The 22,337-nt window shown below is 40.7% G+C and overlaps 1 protein-coding gene across 3 annotated transcripts in view; it reads right to left on the bottom strand.

Annotated features, from left to right (window-relative positions):
• LOC124621941 (adipocyte plasma membrane-associated protein-like) overlaps nucleotides 1-22,337 on the bottom strand; it is a 121,170-nt gene that overhangs the window by 5,659 nt on the left and 93,174 nt on the right. For all 3 annotated transcript variants that reach the window (XM_047147472.1, XM_047147457.1, XM_047147465.1), the window contains exon 6: nucleotides 16,121-16,255. In XM_047147472.1, coding sequence (XP_047003428.1) covers nucleotides 16,121-16,255 — 135 coding nt within the window. The remainder of the gene's footprint in view (nucleotides 1-16,120; nucleotides 16,256-22,337) is intronic.

The following is a 22,337-nucleotide window of genomic DNA, read 5'->3' as shown; positions in this document are numbered from 1 at the left end:
CACCTGGACCTCCTCTACACAGTGTTCCATGTGCCTAGACGTTGACCTCCTCCTCTCTGGTGATTGGCTCCAACTGCACCACTGTCCACATGAAAACCACCAAGCGTACCTGCATTTTAACATCTGTCATCCCTTTTGCACTAAAAAATCCCCCTCCCATATAGCATGGCCACCCAGGTGTGGTGTATCTGCAGTGACAAGAACTCCCTTGCTCAGAGTGCTGAGGGTTTCACCAAGGCCTTCACAGAAAGGCACTATCCCCCAGACCTGATTTGCAACCAGATCTCCCATGCTGTTTCCCCCTTGCATCCCCAGTCCTTCAACCACCCCCACGAACTGGCCACAAAGGAGTGCCCTCTTCATCACCCAGTACCATCCCAAACTGGAACAAATGAACCACATCCTCCACCAGGGGTTTGATCATCTATAATCATACCCTGAAATGAGGGACATCCTATCCCAGATCATTCTCACCGCTCCTAAAGTAGTGTTCCAGCGCCCACCCAACATCCGCAACATCCTGCTCCATCCCTATGTCACTCCCAATCCCACAAGGATCATATCCCTGTGGAAGACCCACGTGCAATACCTGCCCAATCCACCCATCCAGCACTTCTTATTCCAGTCGTGTCACAGGTTTATCCTACCCTATCAAAGGATGGGCCAGCTGGGAAACTATCCATGCCATACACCAGCTCTGCTGCAACCACTGCACAGTGTTTTATAGTGATATGGATACCAATCAGCTGTCCACCAGAATGAATGGCTACCACCAAACTGTGGCCAATGTGTGTTTCTCTGTTTCTGTTTTGCCGTTGAAGACTATGACCAAAAGCTTTTTTACAAATGTCTTTTAGTTGTGCCTATCTGCATCTCAACATTTCTTCTATACAGTAAGTAGCAATATTTACCTGATATTTATTTTTATTTGTTTATTTAGTAGTGCACTATGGGTGTACAAAAGGGGTGAGGTTTCAAATCTCTTGCGCCATCACGCCCCCCCCCCCCCCCCCCCACCCTGCAGTATTATAAGTAAGAGCTGGATTTTCCATTACATTAGCATAGGTCCAGCAGAACAGTGACACCATTGGATGTGTAGAACCAGCAGCCCCAGGTAACAGACAAATGCATTAAGGAATCTTCTTAGTGTGCACACACAAAAGATGCGGGCTATGTGCATACTGACAGCAGGTGGCCAATGACACAGACCATCATTACAAATGAGGCTTTGCTGTCACAAAGAACAGCATGTGAGCACTTGCGGTTGTGCCCACAGGTGGTGGTCAGGCTGCAGGAATGAGTGATTCATTCTTTGCACTATGACTCCTCCAACCACACTTGAGGCCATTGCTCTAGATACTGCAAGCAAGAACAAATTTGTCTTGTTGTCTCAGAACATGCTTTTCTAAAACCGAGAGAGAGAATGGATCACCAGAAGCAGAACCATTAGATTTACTTAGACAAACACTGCATACTGCACCAGCAGACATAGTTTGGCAAAATCAGCTGTAAAATTATTCTCAAAAATCATTAGGTCACAAAGAGAAGAAACTCTTCTTTTTATGTTGGTATTTCAAACAAAGTACTAAAAAGACTGAAGAACATGGGATAAACAAGTGACCTCTAATTATAAAACTGTTTCCTTCTTTTCTTGTTCACAAACATTTCTGAGTAGGTGACTTCCAACAAATTACTTTCCTGAGAATAACTCATTAACAACAGCAAGCTTAGTGGTCAATGCAATAACCTTTTGACAACAGAATCCTTATAAGTGGTCAATGTATAATGCAAGAATGGCAAGATCAATTTATGAGGCAGAACTGCTGGCCTTCACATACCTTCAGGAGGTGAAATGTGTCCTATTGTCAAAAGACACACATAAAAGTAAAAGAAGAACTAACAGATCCTTCTTCTGGAAGAAAAGAGGAATTGGTTATAGAAGGATAAAATGAGAGATAGGTCACACAGATCCAGAATGAGAATGATCCACCTGTAGTGAGAACAAGGGTGTACATAGATGAAGGGGAGTGGCAAAGGTCATACACAATGACATGTGTGAAAAACTGCCATGTCTTGCATGGTGTTTATATGTGTTACTTCTGTGCTGCTAACTTTATTTGCAATAAATTTTGCACCCAGTATCCACATGTGCTGCTAAATGTACCTATAAACATATATCATGGTACCACACACAGTTAAGGAAATATGACATCATAAGCACTGAGATGCATTTAAAACTGCTGCATTGTGCATGGTGTTTAAATTTATTACTTCTTTTCAACTGTGTTTGCAACAAATTTTGCATACAGTAGCCACACATTCTGCTGAATGTACATACAAAATTATATCATTGGATTGAGAGATATGAAGTCATAAACGCTAAGATGGATCGAAAACTGCCACATCGTATGTGACATACTTCTTTGCTACTAACTATGTTCATAACATATTTTGCCGACAGTGACCACAGATGCTGCTGAACGTACCTACATAAATTTATAATTGTGTGACATACAGTTCAAGAGATATAATATCATAAACACTGACATATGTAAAAAAATACCACATCGTCCATAAGGTTTTAATACATTTATTCTTTACTACTAAGACACGCCTAATGTTGAGTCAGCTTAAGAAAATCCCTGTCATCTGGCAGCACTTTCGACAGCTTTTAACTGTGAAGCACAAATGGCTGTAGGTGCAAATGATGATCTATGAAGAGGCATTGTCGTAGAGATGCTTATAAAATCGCATTGTAACAAGCAAAGAAGCTGAAATGGAATCATGTTCCTTAATATCGATACTGTACTTAAATTTATGCACATTTATTTCTGCAGCTGTTTCATAATTTAAACCCTGTTCTCACAAATACATGGAAAACTGTCAGGAGAGCAGTGTACTGATCATATGCCTCTCTATACCACATCCACATGACAATGCAAGGCGGAGGATGACATGGCAACTGGCAGACATCTCTTGGGCCTTCAAGGCCCCTTAAGGAGCTCATTTCAAAGTGTTACATAGTCTGGTGCTACAAGGTTATATACTTGTCACTGCAGTTTATTTGTCTACTGGATTTTAAATTAACATCCAGGGTTCCTAAGGCATTTTCAATACATCACTAACCTGAGCTTTGTTTGGAGAGATACTGCCTACAAAAATCGTATGTACATGTGGTCGGAGTCGTCTTAGGTCTTGTTGACTTCTGAGTGGTTTCTGCTCCTGGGATAGCAACCCATGTGACTGCCTCATTAGTGCTATCATTGTTGGTTTTTTGCACCCCCATCATTTCTACAGATTTCCTTAGCTTTCTTACGATTGTATGGTATCTAGTGAAACTGATGAGGTGTTTCCAGAATATAATTTTCTCTCTGCTGAAGAGTGTGCACTGTTATGAAACTTCCTGGCAGATTAAAACTGTGTGGTGGACCAAGACTAAAACTCGAACTCAAATCTTGGTCCAGCACACAATTTTAATCTGCCAGGATTTTCATATTGGTGCACACTCCACTGCAGAGTGAAAATTTCATTCTGGAAATATACACCCCGCTGTGTCTCAGCCATGTGTCTGCTCCTTTCTTCCAGGAATGTCTGTCCCTCAAGTTTCACAGGAGAACTTCTGTGAAGTGTGGAAGGTAGAGGATGAGGAAATGGTAGAAGTAAAGCCATGAGGATGGGCTGTGAGTCTCGATTTGGTAGCTTAATTGGCAGAGCCTAATTGGCAGAGCACTTCCCTGCGAAACGTAAAGGTCCCAAGTTTGAATCTTGGTCCTCCGGCACACAGTTTCAATCTGCCATGGAGTGTGATGATGTATTGTTTACGATTTGGTTTTGAATGTTGTAATGAGGATGATTTTGTTTCAGCAACAATAAATTTCTTTTAACCACAAAGCAATGCTAATGTGAATCAGAGCAGCCATCAAAATATAAAAATGTGGAACTGCTTAAATGTAACACTAAAGATCTAATGTATTCGACTAATATGTTGAGCCAGTAGGAATTTGTGCAGCAGCAGAAGTACAGAAAGACAGAACATTATGAATAAATGGTTTAGCACTATTCAGGATAACATATAAAAGTTTTGTGCTCAGTGCAATTATTTATGGAAATGTTCAACCTTAGTCAAATGTGTTATGCTATAGCCCATTCAGCCACTAGTAAAATGGATTAAAGTTAAGATACAGTTGGCTACAGTAAAGTGTGTGAAAGAATCAAGCGAGGTTTATAATTGCACTGCCCTCAGTCCTAAAAGGAAGTAATGATTTTAGCTAGTGATTTTTGTCAGTTGTGTAATGAGAGTAAAGTTTTCATATAATAATAGGATTTATTATTGAAGAAAGGTTATTCTGTAGATTCCTTATTTGAATATCAAGATCAAAGTAAGTTTATTTTTTAGTTAATGGAATAATGAAGTAAGTAAAGAAGCAAGGATAGATGGTAGTAATGATGCATTGATGAAATAACGAAGCAATAATGAGAAGTAATGAAAAATATGTTAGATAGGACACCAGTGGTTAAGAAGCCTGACTTTGCGTTAGGGTAATTTTGGTGAATGCACTCCTCTAGCTCACAAAGTTCATAAAGAAATTCTATGATGAAAATGGAGACTTGAGTAAATATGACATGGTAAATATGTACAGACACATATCATTTTTGTGTAGTAGGACCTTTTTGTCAGTTAGGAAGCACATTAAGTATTTGTTATGTGAAGTGTGACACTCAAAAGAAAAAGTTAAATGAAAGAGTAATGATCTGAAAACATAACAGCTAGGTGCAATATAAACTGCTGCTTATTTTGTTTTACATGATATTGACTTTGTTAATTAATGATATGAATATAATAGAAAGAAACATTCCACATGGGAAAAATATATCAAAAAACAAAGATGCTGTGACTTACCACACGAGAAAGCGCTGGTAGATAGACACACACACACACACACACACACACACACACACACCTGCAGATATACAGACACAGGCAGACATACGTAAAGGCAAAGAGTTTGGGCAGAGATGTCAGTCGAGGCGGAAGTACAGAGGCAAAGATGTTGTTGAGTGACAAGTGATGTACGAGGGGCGGCAACTTGAAATTAGCGGAGCTTGAGGCCTGGTGGGTAACGGGAAGAGAGGATATATTGAAGGGCAAGTTCCCATCTCCGGAGTTCTGATAGGTTGATGTCGGTGGGAAGTATCCAGATAACCCGGACGGTGTAACACTGTGCCAAGATGTGCTGGTCGTGCACCAAGGCATGTTTAGCCACCATCCTCATTACCAACAAACACTGTCTGCCTGTGTAGTTCATGCGAATGGACAGTTTGTTGCAACCATTACACCAACAACCTGAAAACAGCTTTCGCATCCCGCAACTGCCCTTCCGAGCTGGTACAAGAGCAAATAACCAGAGCCATTTCCTCATCCCCTCAAACCCAGAACCTCCCACAGAAGAAACCCAGAAGTGCCCCACTTGTGACAGGATACTTTCCGGGACTGGATCAGACTTTGAATGTGGCTCTCCAGCAGGGATATGACTTCCTCAAATCCTGGCCTGAAATGAAATCCATCTTTCATGAAATCCTCCCCACTCCAGCAAGAGTGTCTTTCCGCCATCCACCTAACCTTTGTAACCTCTTGGTTCATCCCTATGAAATCCCCAAACCACCTTCCCTACCCTCTGGCTCCTACCCTTGTAACCACCCCCGGTGTAAAACCTGTCCCGTGCACCCTCCTACCACCACCTACTCCAGTCCTGTAACCCGGAAGGTGTACACGATCAAATCAGAGCCACGTGTGAAAGCACCCACGTGATTTACCAACTGACCTGCCTACACTGTGAAGCCCTCTATGTGGGAATGACCAGCAACAAACTGTCCATTCGCATGAACGGACACAGGCAGACAGTGTTTGTCGATAATGAGGATCACCCAGTGGCTAAACATGCCTTGGTGCACAGTCAGCACATCTTGGCACAGTGTTACACCGTCCGGATTATCTGGATACTTCCCACTGACACCAACCTATCAGAACTCCAGAGATGGTGGGAACTTGCCCTTCAATATATTCTCTCTTCCTGTTACCCACCAGGCCTCAACCTCCGCTAATTTCAAGTTGCCATCCCTCGTACATCACTTGTCACCCAACAACATCTTTGCCTCTGTACTTCTGCCTCGACTGACATCTCTGCCCAAACTCATTGCCTTTACATATGTCTGCCTGTGTATGTATATGTGCGGATGGATATGTGTGTGTGTGTGAGTGTATACCTGTCCCTTTTTCCCCCTAAGGTAAGTCTTTCCGCTCCCGGGATTGGAATGACTCCTTACCCTCTCCCTTAAAACCCACATCCTTTGGTCTTTCCGTCTCTTTCCATCTTTCCTGATGAAGCAACCGTGGGTTGCGAAAGCTTGAAATTTGTGTGTGTGTTTGTGTGTTTTTTTATTGTGTCTATCTACCAGTGCTTTCTCGTTTGGTAAGTCACAGCATCTTTGTTTTTTAATATATGACTTTGTTAATTGTATTTTTTGGAACTGATAGCTTAAGGTAAAGATGATACAATAAAAGAAGAATATTTTTGATAATTAAATTGATAACAGCAACTCGAAATTAATATGAATATTCTGACAAGATCAAATGGTAATTGATAATTTGGGAATTTTGTGAGAATTTATATTTCAGGTTTTACGGAGGTAGTAATCAAATTTCAGTGAAGTAATGTAATAATTTGAGACAGTTTCCATCCCCTTCTCTTATTATAAGCAGTAATTATGTAACAATGTTATGATAAGTAAAAATATATGTTTTGTCATGTTGAAAAGTGAACTGGATCAAACTGTTGGTTATACGGGCACAATTTCTATTGTTTTTGTATTATTTTAGGTAATTTTGTATGTCAGTTTGAGAAGTAAGTACTGGGTCTCCATAAATAAAAGTTCCAGTTTCAAAATGTGGGGCTGTAGGGGGAGGGGAGGGGGGGGGCAGGAGTGGAGAGGAAATTGAGGGAGAATGGGAGGAGTTGGGGTGGAAAGAGGATTTAGAGGTGGGCATGGGTACTGGGTTGAGAGAGGGGGCGGATATAACATGGTACACCACCAAGCTACGCTGAAGTGCAGGTATGGGTATTGAAATACAGAGACATGTACACAGGCAGAATATGGCGCTGTGGTCGGCAAAGCCTATATAAGACAAGAAGTGTCTGGCGCAGTTATTACATCAGTTACTGCTATTACAATGACAGGTTGTCAAGATTTACGTGAGTTTGAACGTGGTGTTATAGTCGGTGCATGAGCAATGGGACACAGCATCTCCAAGGCAGTGATAAAGTGGGGATTTTTCCCATACCACCATTTCGTGAGTGTACTGTGAATATCAGGAATCTGGTAAAACATCAAATCCCCAACATTGCTGTGGCCAGAAAAACATTATGCAAGAACGGGAACAACGATGACTGAAGAGAATCGTTCAATATGACAAAAGTGCAACACTTCCACAAATTGCTGCAGATTTCAATGCTGGGCCATCAACAAGTTTCAGCGTGTAAACCATTCAATGAAACATCATCGATATGGGCTTTCGGAGTCGAAGGCCCACTCATGTACCCTTGATGACTGCACAACATTAAGCATTACGCCTTGCCTGGGCCATCAACACTGACATTGGACTGTTGATGACTGGAAACATTTTGCCTGGTCAGACGAGTCTCATTTCAAATTGTATCGAGGAGATGGATGTTTACGGGTATGCTGATAACCTAGCCCGTCCAGCTAGCTGTGCAGTCTAATGCGCTGCTTCCCAAGCAGGAGGGCATGCTGGTCCCCGGCACAAATCCGCTCGGCGGATTAGTGTCAAGGTCCAGTGTGCCCGCCAGCCTGTGGATGGTTTTTAAGGTGGTTTTCCATCTACCTCAGCGAATGCAGGCTGGTTCTCCTTATTCCACCTCAGTTACACTATGTCAGCAACTGCTGTGCTAACACTGTCTCCACATACGTGTACACCGTAATTACTCTGCCACACAAACATTTGGGGTTACACTCATCTGGTATGAGACGTCCCCAGGGGGAGGGAGGGGGTGAGGGGTCTGAAGGGGGCCGAACCACACAATAACCCTGGGGTTGGTGTGGGGTGGCGGTGGAGTGGGTGCACTGCTGTGAACTGATTTGGGTTTTGAACCACTGAGGGCTACAGCGGGACGAAGGCTCTCTATCGTTTCTAGGTCCCCTGTTTAATACACAATACAATGATGATAACCTCATGAATCCATGGACCCTGCATGTCAGCAGGGGACTGTTCAAACTGGTGAAGGCTTTGTAATGGTGTGGTGCATGTGCAGTTGGAGTGATATGGGACCCCTGACACACACGTAAGCATCCTGTCTGATCACCTGCATCCATTCATGTCCATTGTGCCTTCCAACAAATGTGGGCAATTCCGGATGTGGGCAATTCCAGCAGGACAATGCAACACCACACACATCCAGAATAGCTACAGAGTGGCTCCGGGAACACTCTTATGTGTTGAAATATTTCTGCTTGAGCATATCTGGGACATCTTCCGATGTGCTGTTCAGAAGAGATCTCCACCCCCTCGTACCCTTACGGGTTTATGGACAGCTCCGCAGGATTAATGTGTTAGCTCTCTCCAGCACTGTTTCAGACATTAGTTGAGTCCATGCCATGTCGTGTTGCGGCACTTCTGCGTGCTTGCGGGGCTCTACATGATATTAGGCAGGTGTACCAGTTCCTTTGGCTCTTCAGCGTATATTATGTACTTAACCAAATACTTCAATATTACATGAATATCCATTAAATTCATATTAATGTAGTCTAACTGCTCATAGCATGTGAATATCTGAACCAAACATAATACATTCTATATACATTTTCAAGTATGGCACATGAGTGAACTATATTATGTACCTAAACTACATATTGCAGTATTACACAAATAACATTAATTTCATATTTCTGTACTTTTATTAAAGACAGTGTGTGAATATCCGAACCAAAATATAATGGGTTCTACATAGATTTTCAAAGTGACTTACCTGTACAGTTATTTTACAGATAATGAAATATTACATCCATCAAAGACTATTAGACATTATTAAAAATGACAAAATTACTATCTATTGTTGAAAGGCCCTATGAGACACATCTACACGGTCATTTTTGAGTTCAAATTTTGCCGTACATCCAAAAATATTTTATTTGTATTCTGTTTTCAGAGTACTAAATTGTATCTCTGTATGAGAGTGTTATGAATGTGTATTTGTGGATATGTTAAGCACCTAGCCAAATAAATATCCACCTTCCTTTCCTGGTAATGCCCTGGTAATCCAAAAATCATGTGGCTCACACAATAGTGCCAGTTTGTTACAATCTCTGCCACTGTTATGACAAGTGTTAACATCTTTTGATGCAAGAGTGTGATAACTGCAGGTCACAGCAATGTATCGGCTGCTAAATATGTCCTACTGTGTGTTAATGGTTATTCACTGAGCACAGTGTCAGATATAGTGAAAGTAATGTTTTCAAATACTCAATGACTTATTGTTCCTTTGCCCTGCACTGCATGATAACAAGTTTTATTAATTTTCAGTGCAACACGCACTTGAGAATGATTATAAAGCAAAAGTCATGATTGTGTGAATTAAATGAACAGTAATTTACATTCAAATGGCAGAAATTTCTTTCAAAAAGTTCTAAATCACTAGTTCAAAAAATGTTCAAATGTGTGTGAAATCTTATGGGCCTTAACTGCTAAGGTCATCAGTCCCTAAGGTTACACACTACTTAACCTAAATTATCCTAAGGACAAACACACACATCCATGCCCAAGGGAGGACTCGAACCTCCGCCGGGACCAGCCGCATCACTAGTTCCCCATGAAGGAAAAATGGATAGTGCTTTCACCAGCATTGTGCTCTTTCAGCAGAGATGCTATGGACCGCTGTCCATCCTACTTTACAAAGCAGAGAAGCCTCTGAACCCTGTGTTCTGTGAAGAGTCATCGACATCCATTCATTTAGCACATAGTGGTAGTTTCACTGTCCTTCTGCCTCTTTCTGTAGAAGCTCACAACAGAACCACATGAACATTCAACCAAATTCATCGTTTTCAAGATAATCGTTCATAGGGTCTCCTTAATAATAATCTGCCCTTTGTCAAAGTTGCTTAGCTCAATGGATTTCCCATTTGCAATCCATATCCTCACTAGGGTGATCACCTGCCCATGTCTGCTCCACTTACATACTTTTGTTACTGTGTCAAGTGCCAGCAATGCCACCAGGTGACATGCAAGGTCATAGTGAGCACTGGTCATCATGTTTTGGCTGATCAGTGTTGACAGTGTACATAACAGAAATAAACTTGGGGACAATATTATATAAAGACAAGAGCACGTAGATGAAGATAAGATGGCAAAAATGATATTGGGAGAAGAATTTATCAAAGCACTGATTGACCTGAGTACAAACAAAGCCCCTGGAGTAACTCATATTCCTTCAGAATTGTTGAGATCCTTGGGAGAGTTAGCCTGGTGTGTAATCTATATGAGACAGGCAAAATCTTCTCAGACTACATGGAGAACACTCATTCTAATTCCAGAGAAACCAAGTGCTGTCAGGTATGAATACTACCAAACCATCTGTTTAATAAGTCATGATTGCAAAATGTTGACACAAATGTTTAAGGAAGAATGGGATTTTCATAACACCAGCAGGAGCTCTGCTCACTTTGTACACATGTAGTCAAAAGCTGTCATTATGTTACCAAGGAAAACACGTATGAGCTAAATCACAGTTTAATTTTAGTTTATTTAAACAACAATATGAGAAACTTATATTACATTGCCAATTTACTATTTGATTAAACAAATCAGAAACTTTCATGTCATTTTATTACTGCAGCTGACATATCAATATATTACAACACTTTTTTAAATACATACTGAACAAAAACACTCTTTCATTGCAATATATCAGTTATCACAAAGTTCCTTCCATCTACACAGTTAGTTGTTTTGCACATTTTCGGAAAATGCTTCACACTTCTCACTGTATGCACTGTTTTTACATGTCCTTTGCAAACAAAGCTATGGCATGAATTACACCTTAAGGTAGTAGATGTGTTTCTTGCTTGTCCACATGTCACACACAGACCTCTTTTCTTGGTGGTAGGCTCCTCAGTTCTTTCCAACACATTTATCTTTGTATTCCACAAGGAAAGTTGCAGTGTTGGCAGGAAGTGAAGGTATGTCAGCTCTTACCACTAGTTGAGACTTCATAAGAGACTGCTAAATCTTTAAAAAAAAAAATCCTCTCTTCTTTTTTGGATTTGCCTCATTTGCAAGAAAAATCATTTGAGCATTGATTCTTGCTATATCCATAAGAGCATAGGATACAACCAATCACCAGCTTCTTGTCACCCGTGCGATAGTACACGCACCTCCCAGTTGATCGGCTGTGTCGACTCCTTCCTTTGTTATATTTCAATCCAAATCTATCTCTGGTTTATGTGTAACTTCATCAGTGGTTCCAAAATTGTGTATAGTTGAAAGTAATATAACTGCCTTGTTTTGTTTCAGCACATTCAAAACTAGTGTCATATCATTCTGAAAACCAAATAAAAAGGAGTGGTTAGCCCTACATTTCCCAGGTAAATATTCTTGTCAGATCTTGCATTTGTTTTTTCTCAATGTGTTAATGCATGTTAGTCGCTTATTCAAAAGGGAGTTGGCTAAGGAATAGCTAGTGTACCAATTATCCATTGTAACACTTCTTCCTCAGCCTTCAGTGTGGGTAACTAGCCTTCCTACAATACCACGGACCTTTAGGTTGACTTCCACAATATACTTCAAAATTACTAGTGAAGAATGTTTTAGCATCTTCTAAAGCAAAACTCTTTATCCCGTACTTCACTGGTTTGTTTGGGATATACTAAACAAAAGAACAGCGACCTCGAAAAGCTTGCACCTTTTTGTCTACTGTCACAAATTGTCCTACATTATAAGCGTTCTTGCAATTCACCATAGAGGCATCCAATATTTGCCTTATTGCAGCAAGTCTATTAGTTACTCTTCTTTCTTGCCTTGTACTCTTGTCGTCAAAACAGATACGTCATAAAAGGAACAGAAATCTTCTGTGCCTCATCACAGCTCTCATAATCTCCATGCCAGTAGCATCTGCTGTCCACAGTTCAATGACATTTGTGTGGTTTGTTTTTTTAGTCCTATTGAGATACAGCAATCCCAACGATGCCATTATTTCACACCTTGTAGTTTTTTAGCATCTCTTTCTCTGGAATATTGGACACATTCTTTCTTAGATTCAATGTATATGTTCGTGTATTTTACAATTTCATCAATCATTTCCAGGCTAAGTATAGTTCATAGAGCCTCTGTTTCACTTGTGACCCCTCTGGTAAAACGTGCAGGCCCATGGAATATTTTCACAATATTTTTCTTTCTGTTTTTGAAGTCACAGTAGGACATATTTTATTCCATTTACATGTTCTGTCCCTCCTAATAAAAATATCACCAGTGGAGAGTGTCTCTTCACAGTCATCATCTCAATTGTGGACTTGATCAGAATCTGAATCGTGGTCACTTTGTGTGATAAATTCCTCTTCTTCTTCAGAGTTGTCACCGTTTTTGTTGTCTGACACAAGGCTGAACTCTGGATCCCCAATGAGTAACCAATCAAACTCATTGTCTGTCAGCTTTGATCTCACCCTGCACAGTGATATACCTGCTTGTTATGTGTGACCGTTTGATTCAGTTAAAAAGGAACAAAATAGAAGTGAAGGAAAAATTACTTACATGACTTGGAATGTGGCATACTTTGTACACTAAGATGACACACTCGCAGTTTATTTTAAATAACTGTAACTCACGAGAACCTATAACAACACAACTTCTCACTGTGCTATCTGAAATAATAATGCAGGAATAGGTAGGGGCTTGCTATTGTAAAACAACAATGGAACCGTGCACGACAATGTTCTTTGCGGTTGGCGCACTTTATACAGAGGCGCGCCTGCTTGAGAGTTAAATTCACTCTTGTTATTAACCACAAATACAGTTAAGGGTAAATGTATTGGTACATAACTGTGGAGAATCCCAAGGTCCCAGAAGAGGCTACAATAAGATGTATGGTTATAAATTTTACATGCTATCCTTACCAAGCAACTTTACAGAATAAACACTTCTTTGACCTTTGTTGTGTTGTCTCACAAGACTATGCCACAGCAAAGAACTGTGTAAAAGTATGCTAGCAAGCCCAACGGGAGGTCCACACAATGACTGAGACTTCTAAGTGTAAAGCTGTCAGAAGTGAGCTTTTTGGTTAGGTCATCCACATGCTGGTGTCACCGCAGTTTACTACACATCTGTATGCCAAGGGAATTTACACATCGAGACTTATCCAATGTGTGCCCATTGATCACTACTTCAGGTATGTGTATGTCATTTTATTTGTTTGTAATTGCATACTATAGGTCTTTGTAGGATTATAGATCAACTATTTGCTGTGAGCCAGTTGTAAATTTGCCCCATTATTCCCCTGGCTCTGTCTGCTATGGGTGTGCAAACATCAGACATTTTCAAGAGTTGTCCACCATACTGGGCAAATCACTGTCTTAATATATATGCAGCTTAGACTATGTTTATATACCTGAAAACTCCTGCCAGGCCCCTAGACCAAAGTGGACCAAACTCATTTCCCCCAAGGAGACCAACACAGGGGCATTTATAACGCTCTAGCTCTAATACTTGCAGAGATACAGACATATAATAGCATCGACCGGCATTATCCACCTACTCTGCAGGGTAGCCTACACGTCAGGTCCCTTATGGGTAATCAGGTAGGTAATCTGCCATATGTGGATGTATTGCCTCCCCCCTAGCATATGCCCATCAATTCCCTTCCTTCCGCAGCAAATAATGTGTCGTTTCCAAGTTGATGACCATCAGTACATCATAGTAAGAATACTAAATGCAATGTGATTATACACCCAGAGCATGCCCCACATTGTGTGGTCGCTGGACGTACACCATGCTCTTAGTGCAGGTGTAGACCGCTGTATTAACCCAGTTTGAAACACTGTATCATTATATTCATCCAGTATGAAATAGCTATTTGCTTCCATCACCATTATACTTATGTACAAATACTGCATTCATTATGTATCTGACAAGGATGTGCGACATGGCTGAATAGCGTTAATACGTTCCAACAATAGACATGTAGTTGACAATGCCTGGGTGAAGGGTGAGATGGAGAGAGAGAGAGAGAGAGAGAGAGAGAGAGAGAGAGAGAGAGAGAGAGAGGGGGGGGGGGGGGAGGTAGGAGGGGATGAGAAGGGACAGCGGGGGCAGGAGGGGATGTACAGAGAGGAACTGGGAAGAGGAGATGGACAGAGAGAGGAGAGGACGAGATGGGCAGAGAGAGGGGGGAGGTGTAGATGGACAGAAAAGAGGGAGGGAAGAGCATATGGGCTGAGAGGTGGGAGGGAATGATGGGCTCATAGGAGTTGTGCACTTTGTATAATACATACGTGTACGCAGGTAGAGCAGGGGAAAAGTCTACTGTAGATATGAACAGGAGTAAGCCAATCACTAAAACTTTTGAGATCTTGCATTTAATTTATTCTCTACTCCTAATTTAGTCTTATACCTGTAGCACCATTTGTTTATGTGGTCATCTCTTATGTATGGTTATGACATTACTCCAAAAATGCCTTTAACACCAAAACACTTTAGTTTTGCTGGTATAATTTTTAAGGTACACAGCTGAAGGCCTTGGCAAGATCACAAAAAAGATCAACAGGGCAATTTTTATTGTTGAGTTCTATCAGAATTGCATTTGTGAGATTAGATATTGCTTTCTCAGTAGAAAATATTTATGGAAGCCAAACTCTTGTTTCACATACTTGCATTGACTACTGATAAGGATACTATTAGAGCTACATACTTAGGGTACTTTCATGCAATTTGTAATATCACATCATTCGTTGGGGAAAATGACTATTTCTTGTTGCTTAGAAATGAGTAATCTGAATTCTTCGTGGAGTATGTCCACAACATTCATGCGAGATTCTCTTCTGAAAATTAGAGATTCTTATAACAATATCACAATAAATGTTTCCCCTTAAGTAGTAATCAGAATTATTCCCTAAAAAATAGTGCCTATAAAAAGTCACGATACAAGATCAAAAGATGGCTTGCACAACATTTCAAAAAAACAAATGTGAGACTTGTACACTTCTACATCTACATCTGTGCTCTGCAAACAGCTGTTAAGTGCATGGCAGAGGGCATGTAGCATCGTACCAGTTTTTAGGATTTTTACCCATTCCATTTACGTGTGAAGTGCAGGTTATCAAAAGTGTTGTTAATGCAACACCTCAATTTGACAGCCAATTGAAGAAACATGTTTTTGAAGAATCTATTTTTACTTGGTTAATATTTAAGGTAAATAATTAAGCAGATGGAGTTCAATGTATTACAGAAATGACACATTAGCTAAAACTTCATCCAATCTAGCATGTAACATAACTTGATGAAGTGCTTAATTTTCAATTGTAAGATATTTTAATTTATTGCAATTGAGATATGCATGAATTATAATAAGTCATTTCATGTTCATATCACTTCATTGGAGTCTGCTACATGGTCTTTTGTTTACAGCATTGTAATTCTGCCATGTAAAACTTCGCTCATTCCACATTTTAGGAATTCATTGCATCAATGGACTGGATATAAAAATAAATAAAATAAAACTGAATGATGTCTATAAAATTTTTCTGTATGTTGCTTTTAAGTAACACCCGGTATGAACCTTATTCCTGTTTCCAGATTACATCTGGTTTGTGACAGTTTCTAGCAATTAGTATGCACTCTACAGGATATTAGCCTGATCAGATCACAGAGATGAATCACATAATAATCTTAACAGTGTTTATTTATATGCCTAATTTTGGTTCTTCCGCCTTCAGCATTGTTTAGTTCCATTTTAAGTGGACTTAAAAACGTGAAAACAATAATCTCATGCTGTGTGCACTCTTTTTTTTTTTAATTTCTAGATATACTAGTTACAATATAAAAAAGCATATTGTTTCCTTTTACCTGCGAATTTGGGAACTGGGTGTCTCAGAAACCAACACAAAATCTTCATCGTCTGATAAAAGTACACCATTGGCAAAATGCAGCTTTTCAAGCAATACTTCACTTGTATTCGTTGTGGGGCTATACTTCAGCAACCTGTATTAAGAAGAGACAAGTGAAAATGTATCTGACATCACAATTAAAAGACTCATTGAAATAATTATGTGGAAAAATAATGAACATGGCCTTATCTTACACAGAATGGTTATTACTGCCACTGGTGAAACATAGACTACACTCATTTAAAATGGGAAAAATATATCTAAAAACAAAGATGATGTGACTTACCAAACAAAAGCGCTGGCACGTCGATAGACACACAAACAAACACAAACATACACACAAAATTCAAGATTTCGCAACAAACTGTTGCCTCATCAGGAAAGAGGGAAGGAGACGGAAGGACGAAAGGATGTGTCTGTATATGTGTGGATGGATATGTGTGTGTGTACGAGTGTATACCCATCCTTTTCTCCCCCTAAGGTAAGTCTTTCCGCTCCCGGGATTGGAATGACTCCTTACCCTCTCCCTTAAAACCCACATCCTTTCGTCCTTCCCTCTCCTTCCCTCTTTCCTGATGAGGCAACAGTTTATTGCGAAAGCTTGAATTTTGTGTGTATGTTTGTGTGTCTGGCACGCTTTCGTTTGGTAAGTCACATCATCTTTGTATATATATATATATATATATATATATATAGTTATAATAGAGGGAAACATTCCACTTAGGAAATATATATCTAAAAACAAAGATGATGTGACTTACCAAATGAAAGTGCTGGCAGGTCGACAGACACACAAACAAACATAAACATACACACAAAATTCAAGCTTTCGCAACAAACTGTTGCCTCATCAGGAAAGAGGGAAGGAGAGGGAAAGACGAAAGGAAGTGGGTTTTAAGGGAGAGGGTAAGGAGTCATTCCAATCCCGGGAGCGGGAAGACTTACCTTAGGGGGAAAAAAGGACGGGTATACACTCGCACACACATACATATCCATCCACACATATACAGACACAAGCAGACATATTTAAAGACCAGACTTTAAATATGTCTGCTTGTGTCTGTATATGTGTGGATGGATATGTGTGTGTGTGCGAGTGTATACCCGTCCTTTTTTCCCCCTAAGGTAAGTCTTTCCGCTCCCGGGATTGGAATGACTCCTTACCCTCTCCCTTAAAACCCACTTCCTTTCGTCTTTCCCTCTCCTTCCCTCTTTCCTGATGAGGCAACAGTTTGTTGCGAAAGCTTGAATTTTGTGTGTATGTTTGTGTTTGTTTTGTTTGTTTGTGTGTCTGTCGACCTGCCAGCACTTTCATTTGGTAAGTCACATCATCTTTGTTTTTAGATATATATATATATATATATATATATATATATATATATATATATATATATATATATATATATATATATAATGGAAGGAAACATTCCACGTTGGTCTTTAAATATGTCTGCTTGTGTCTGTATGTGTGGATGGATATGTGCGTGTGTGCGAGTGTATACCTGTCCTTGTTTCCCCCTAAGGTAAGTCTTTCCGCTCCCGGGATTGGAATGACTCCTTACCCTCTCCCTTAAAACCCACTTCCTTTCGTCTTCCCCTCTCCTTCCCTCTTTCCTGATGAGGCAACAGTTTGTTGCGAAAGCTTGAATTTTGTGTGTATGTTTGTGTTTGTTTGTGTGTCTATCGACCTGCCAGCGCTTTTGTTCGGTAAGTCACCTCATCTTTGTTTTTATATATATATATATATACAAAAAACAAAGATGAGGTGACTTACCGACGAAAGTGCTGGCAGGTCGATAGACACACAAACAAACACAAACATACACACAAAATTCAAGCTTTCGCAACAAACTGTTGCCTCATCAGGAAAGAGGGAAGGAGAGGGAAAGACGAAAGGAAGTGGGTTTTAAGGGAGAGGGTAAGGAGTCATTCCAATCCCGGGAGCGGAAAGACTTACCTTAGGGGGGAAAAAGAACAGGTATACACTCGCACACACACACATATCCATCCACACATACATGTGTGTTTGTTTGTGTGTCTATCGACCTGCCAGCACTTTCATTTGCTAAGTCACATCATCTTTGTTTTTAGATATATTTTTCTCCTACGTGGAATGTTTCCCTCTATTTTTATATATATATATATATATATATATATATATATATATATATATATATATATATATATATATACACACACACACTCCTGGAAATTGAAATAAGAACACCGTGAATTCATTGTCCCAGGAAGGGGAAACTTTATTGACACATTCCTGGGGTCAGATACATCACATGATCACACTGACAGAACCACAGGCACATAGACACAGGCAACAGAGCATGCACAATGTCGGCACTAGCACAGTGTATATCCACCTTTCGCAGCAATGCAGGCTGCTATTCTCCCATGGAGACGATCGTAGAGATGCTGGATGTAGTCCTGTGGAACGGCTTGCCATGCCATTTCCACCTGGCGCCTCAGTTGGACCAGCGTTCGTGCTGGACGTGCAGACCGCGTGAGACGACGCTTCATCCAGTCCCAAACATGCTCAATGGGGGACAGATCCGGAGATCTTGCTGGCCAGGGTAGTTGACTTACACCTTCTAGAGCACGTTGGGTGGCACGGGATACATGCAGACGTGCATTGTCCTGTTGGAACAGCAAGTTCCCTTGCCGGTCTAGGAATGGTAGGCCGATGGGTTCGATGACGGTTTGGATGTACCATGCACTATTCAGTGTCCCCTCGACGATCACCAGTGGTGTACGACCAGTGTAGGAGATTGCTCCCCACACCATGATGCCGGGTGTTGGCCCTGTGTGCCTCGGTCGTATGCAGTCCTGATTGTGGCGCTCACCTGCACGGCGCCAAACACGCATACGACCATCATTGGCACCAAGGCAGAAGCGGCTCTCATCGCTGAAGACGACACGTCTCCATTCGTCCCTCCATTCACGCCTGTCACGACACCACTGGAGGCGGGCTGCACGATGTTGGGGCGTGAGCGGAAGACGGCCTAACGGTGTGCGGGACTGTAGCCCAGCTTCATGGAGACGGTTGCGAATGCTCCTCGCCGATACCCCAGGAGCAACAGTGTCCCTAATTTGCTGGGAAGTGGTGGTGCGGTCCCCTACGGCACTGCGTAGGATCCTACGGTCTTGGCGTGCATCCGTGCGTCGCTGCGGTCCGGTCCCAGGTCGACGGGCACGTGCACCTTCCGCCGACCACTGGCGACAACATCGATGTACTGTGGAGACCTCACGCCCCACGTGTTGAGCAATTCGGCGGTACGTCCACCCGGCCTCCCGCATGCCCACTATACGCCCTCGCTCAAAGTCCGTCAACTGCACATACGGTTCACGTCCACACTGTCACGGCATGCTACCAGTGTTAAAGACTGCGATGGAGCTCCGTATGCCACGGCAAACTGGCAGACACTGACGGCGGCGGTGCACAAATGCTGCGCAGCTAGCGCCATTCGACGGCCAACACCGCAGTTCCTGGTGTGTCCGCTGTGCCGTGCGTGTGATCATTGCTTGTACAGCCCTCTCGCAGTGTCCGGAGCAAGTATGGTGGGTCTGACACACCGGTGTCAATGTGTTCTTTTTTCCATTTCCAGGAGTGTATATATATAATAGAGGGAAACATTCCACACACACACACACACACACACACACACACACACACACACACACACACACACATATATAATAGAGGGAAACATTCCACACACACACACACACACACACACACACACACACACACACACACACACAGATATATATATATATATATATGACATCACTAAATCAGCAATAACTGTTTTGTGTAGGTGATCTATGGTCATCAGAAACTTTACAACTACAACTCATTTTAAATGCAGTTGACAATGGCAAACACAGTGGGATGTAATTATAACTCATATTTGATTATTCATAACATATCGCCAAGTCAGGATCATTACTTTTCTATAAATGCTATAAATTCTTCAGAAACTGTACCACTGAAATATAAATATTTACCTAAAGGGAACATCAAACTAACAAAACCATACTGTATCCAAAAAATTGAGTATTTGCAGAAAACTGCTGGTCTGTCAAGGACAAAGAAAGAAAGTACAACTGTAGGGTAATGAAGAACTGACAATGAGTTGAAGGCTAAGGGAAAAAAAATATGCACTCGGCTTATTGAAGGAACTATCCCTACATTTTCATTATGTGATTTAAGCCTGCCATGGAAAAATCAAGGTAGGTACACAGGTATTGGAAACTCACTTACCCCAAGTGGTGTCCAGTGTCTTAATCACTTTGCCTCATCGCTTACTATGATACAATAGAAACAAAACCAATATCTGAATCAAAATGAAAACTCTCAAATTCAAAGAGATGCCTGTGTAATGTATAGTTGCTATACTATGTAATCTTGATGCAGCTATAGTTTCACCTTGAATGTGTTAATAAGAAGAAATGTTTGTTTTCATTTGTATTAATCATAATTTGCGTGAGTTAGATCTGTTTCACCAGCAAAGTGACATAGAAAGTTAAATGTGCATTCAGGTACATGTGCTCTTACTGGTATGAGTGGTAGCAGCAGCTACACGGACCCTTATAGATACAAGTCCATAATTTAAAGCTATCTGAATGTAAAGATTTCCTTTGTCTGGAGAAGCCAAGTAAAAATAGAATATAAAACTTCAGTAATAATTGTATAAAACAGAAAATTCAGTTAAAATGGTTACAATTACACAGAGATGGAAAGGGTGACAAGCACTTAATATCAAGAAACATAACTCACAGCACAGGCAACAGATACGCTTACAATAGATAATAATAATACTCCTATTTTGCAACTACACAGTTCTTTTTCTTCAGGGATGAAAGAGGGATTGACAAGAGAGGGTTGAAAAGGGAGGACAAAAGGGGGCAGAGGAAGTGATGAGGCACACATCAATCAGCCTCTCTTGAGGAGCTAATTCCTAAGTCTAGAAGTATTATTTTCTATTTTAAATTATTCTATTAGGTGTAATGTGAGTTACTCCTTCTTGAGGTAAATACTGGTCAGCCTTTTTGTTGATTTGCAATTTTAACCTCAGTATTAATCAAGACACTTTCATATGATTTGTTGACTCAAAAAAAGTGTTCTACAATGTAGAATGATACAAGATGTTTGAAATTCTCAGGAAAAATGAGTATAAGCTATAGGGAAACATGGGTAATATACAGAGGAAACAACACGAATAGAAGACCAACTGAGGGTGCTCAGATTAAAAAGTAAGATCAGGGCGCAATTTTGGCTCCTGTTGTTCAATCCATTCATTGAAGAAGCTATAATAAATAAAAGGAAGGTTCAGGAATGGAATTAAAATTCAAGGTGAAAGGATGTCAATGATAAGATTCATTTATGACATTGATTGTCTGAATGTAAAGATTTCCTTTGTCTGGAGAAGCCAAGTACAAATAGAATATAAAACTTAAGTAACTGTCAGTGAAATTGAAGAAGAAATACAGCACATGTTGAATGATAGAAACAGTCTAAAGAACACATTATATGGGTTGAGAATACATCAAAGAAAGGCAACAGTAATGAGGAGTGACAGAAATGAGATCGTAATAGGGATCAGTTAAACTGCCAGCTACTGCTGAGGGGTATATCAGTTCCTTCACACCTCCCCTTCCTTTCATTCAAGTGCCAATGAGAAGCCTTTGGGCTAGTCAGCTTGGTCCTTAAAGTTTTGCCATCATGCCATTTCTGTCACAAATGCCTTTCAGGCAGCATTGTAAGAAGCAAAAGCTACTGAAGAGACACTTATTGTTAACAGCTTTGTTGGTAACCATTGCTTGCTTACACATTTTCTGTATGGAACTGTTATACAGTTGGGAAGAGAGCTGTAATTTTCATCACATAATGTAGCTATTCTTGTGTGCAAATTAAAACGAATAAGTTACAAGACACATGCAACCAAACATAGGGAGTCATGCATAAATTTCTTCATGACCTTAAAGAAGAAATGAAATCTAATCAACACTGTAGACTGCAATGGCAAATGTGTGTGGTATTTTACTCCTAACAGTACAGAGAATATGTGCAGCAGCACAGGGAATGGAAAACTGCAGATATGAAATGAATTTTCAATCTCCAACAAATCCAAGACTGCCATTGATTTGGAACACATCCAGAA

The sequence above is a fragment of the Schistocerca americana genome, chromosome 1 (assembly GCF_021461395.2).
Source record: "Schistocerca americana isolate TAMUIC-IGC-003095 chromosome 1, iqSchAmer2.1, whole genome shotgun sequence".
NCBI classification, from domain to species: Eukaryota; Metazoa; Arthropoda; class Insecta; order Orthoptera; family Acrididae; genus Schistocerca; species Schistocerca americana.
This window is presented reverse-complemented; position numbering and strand designations above follow the sequence as displayed.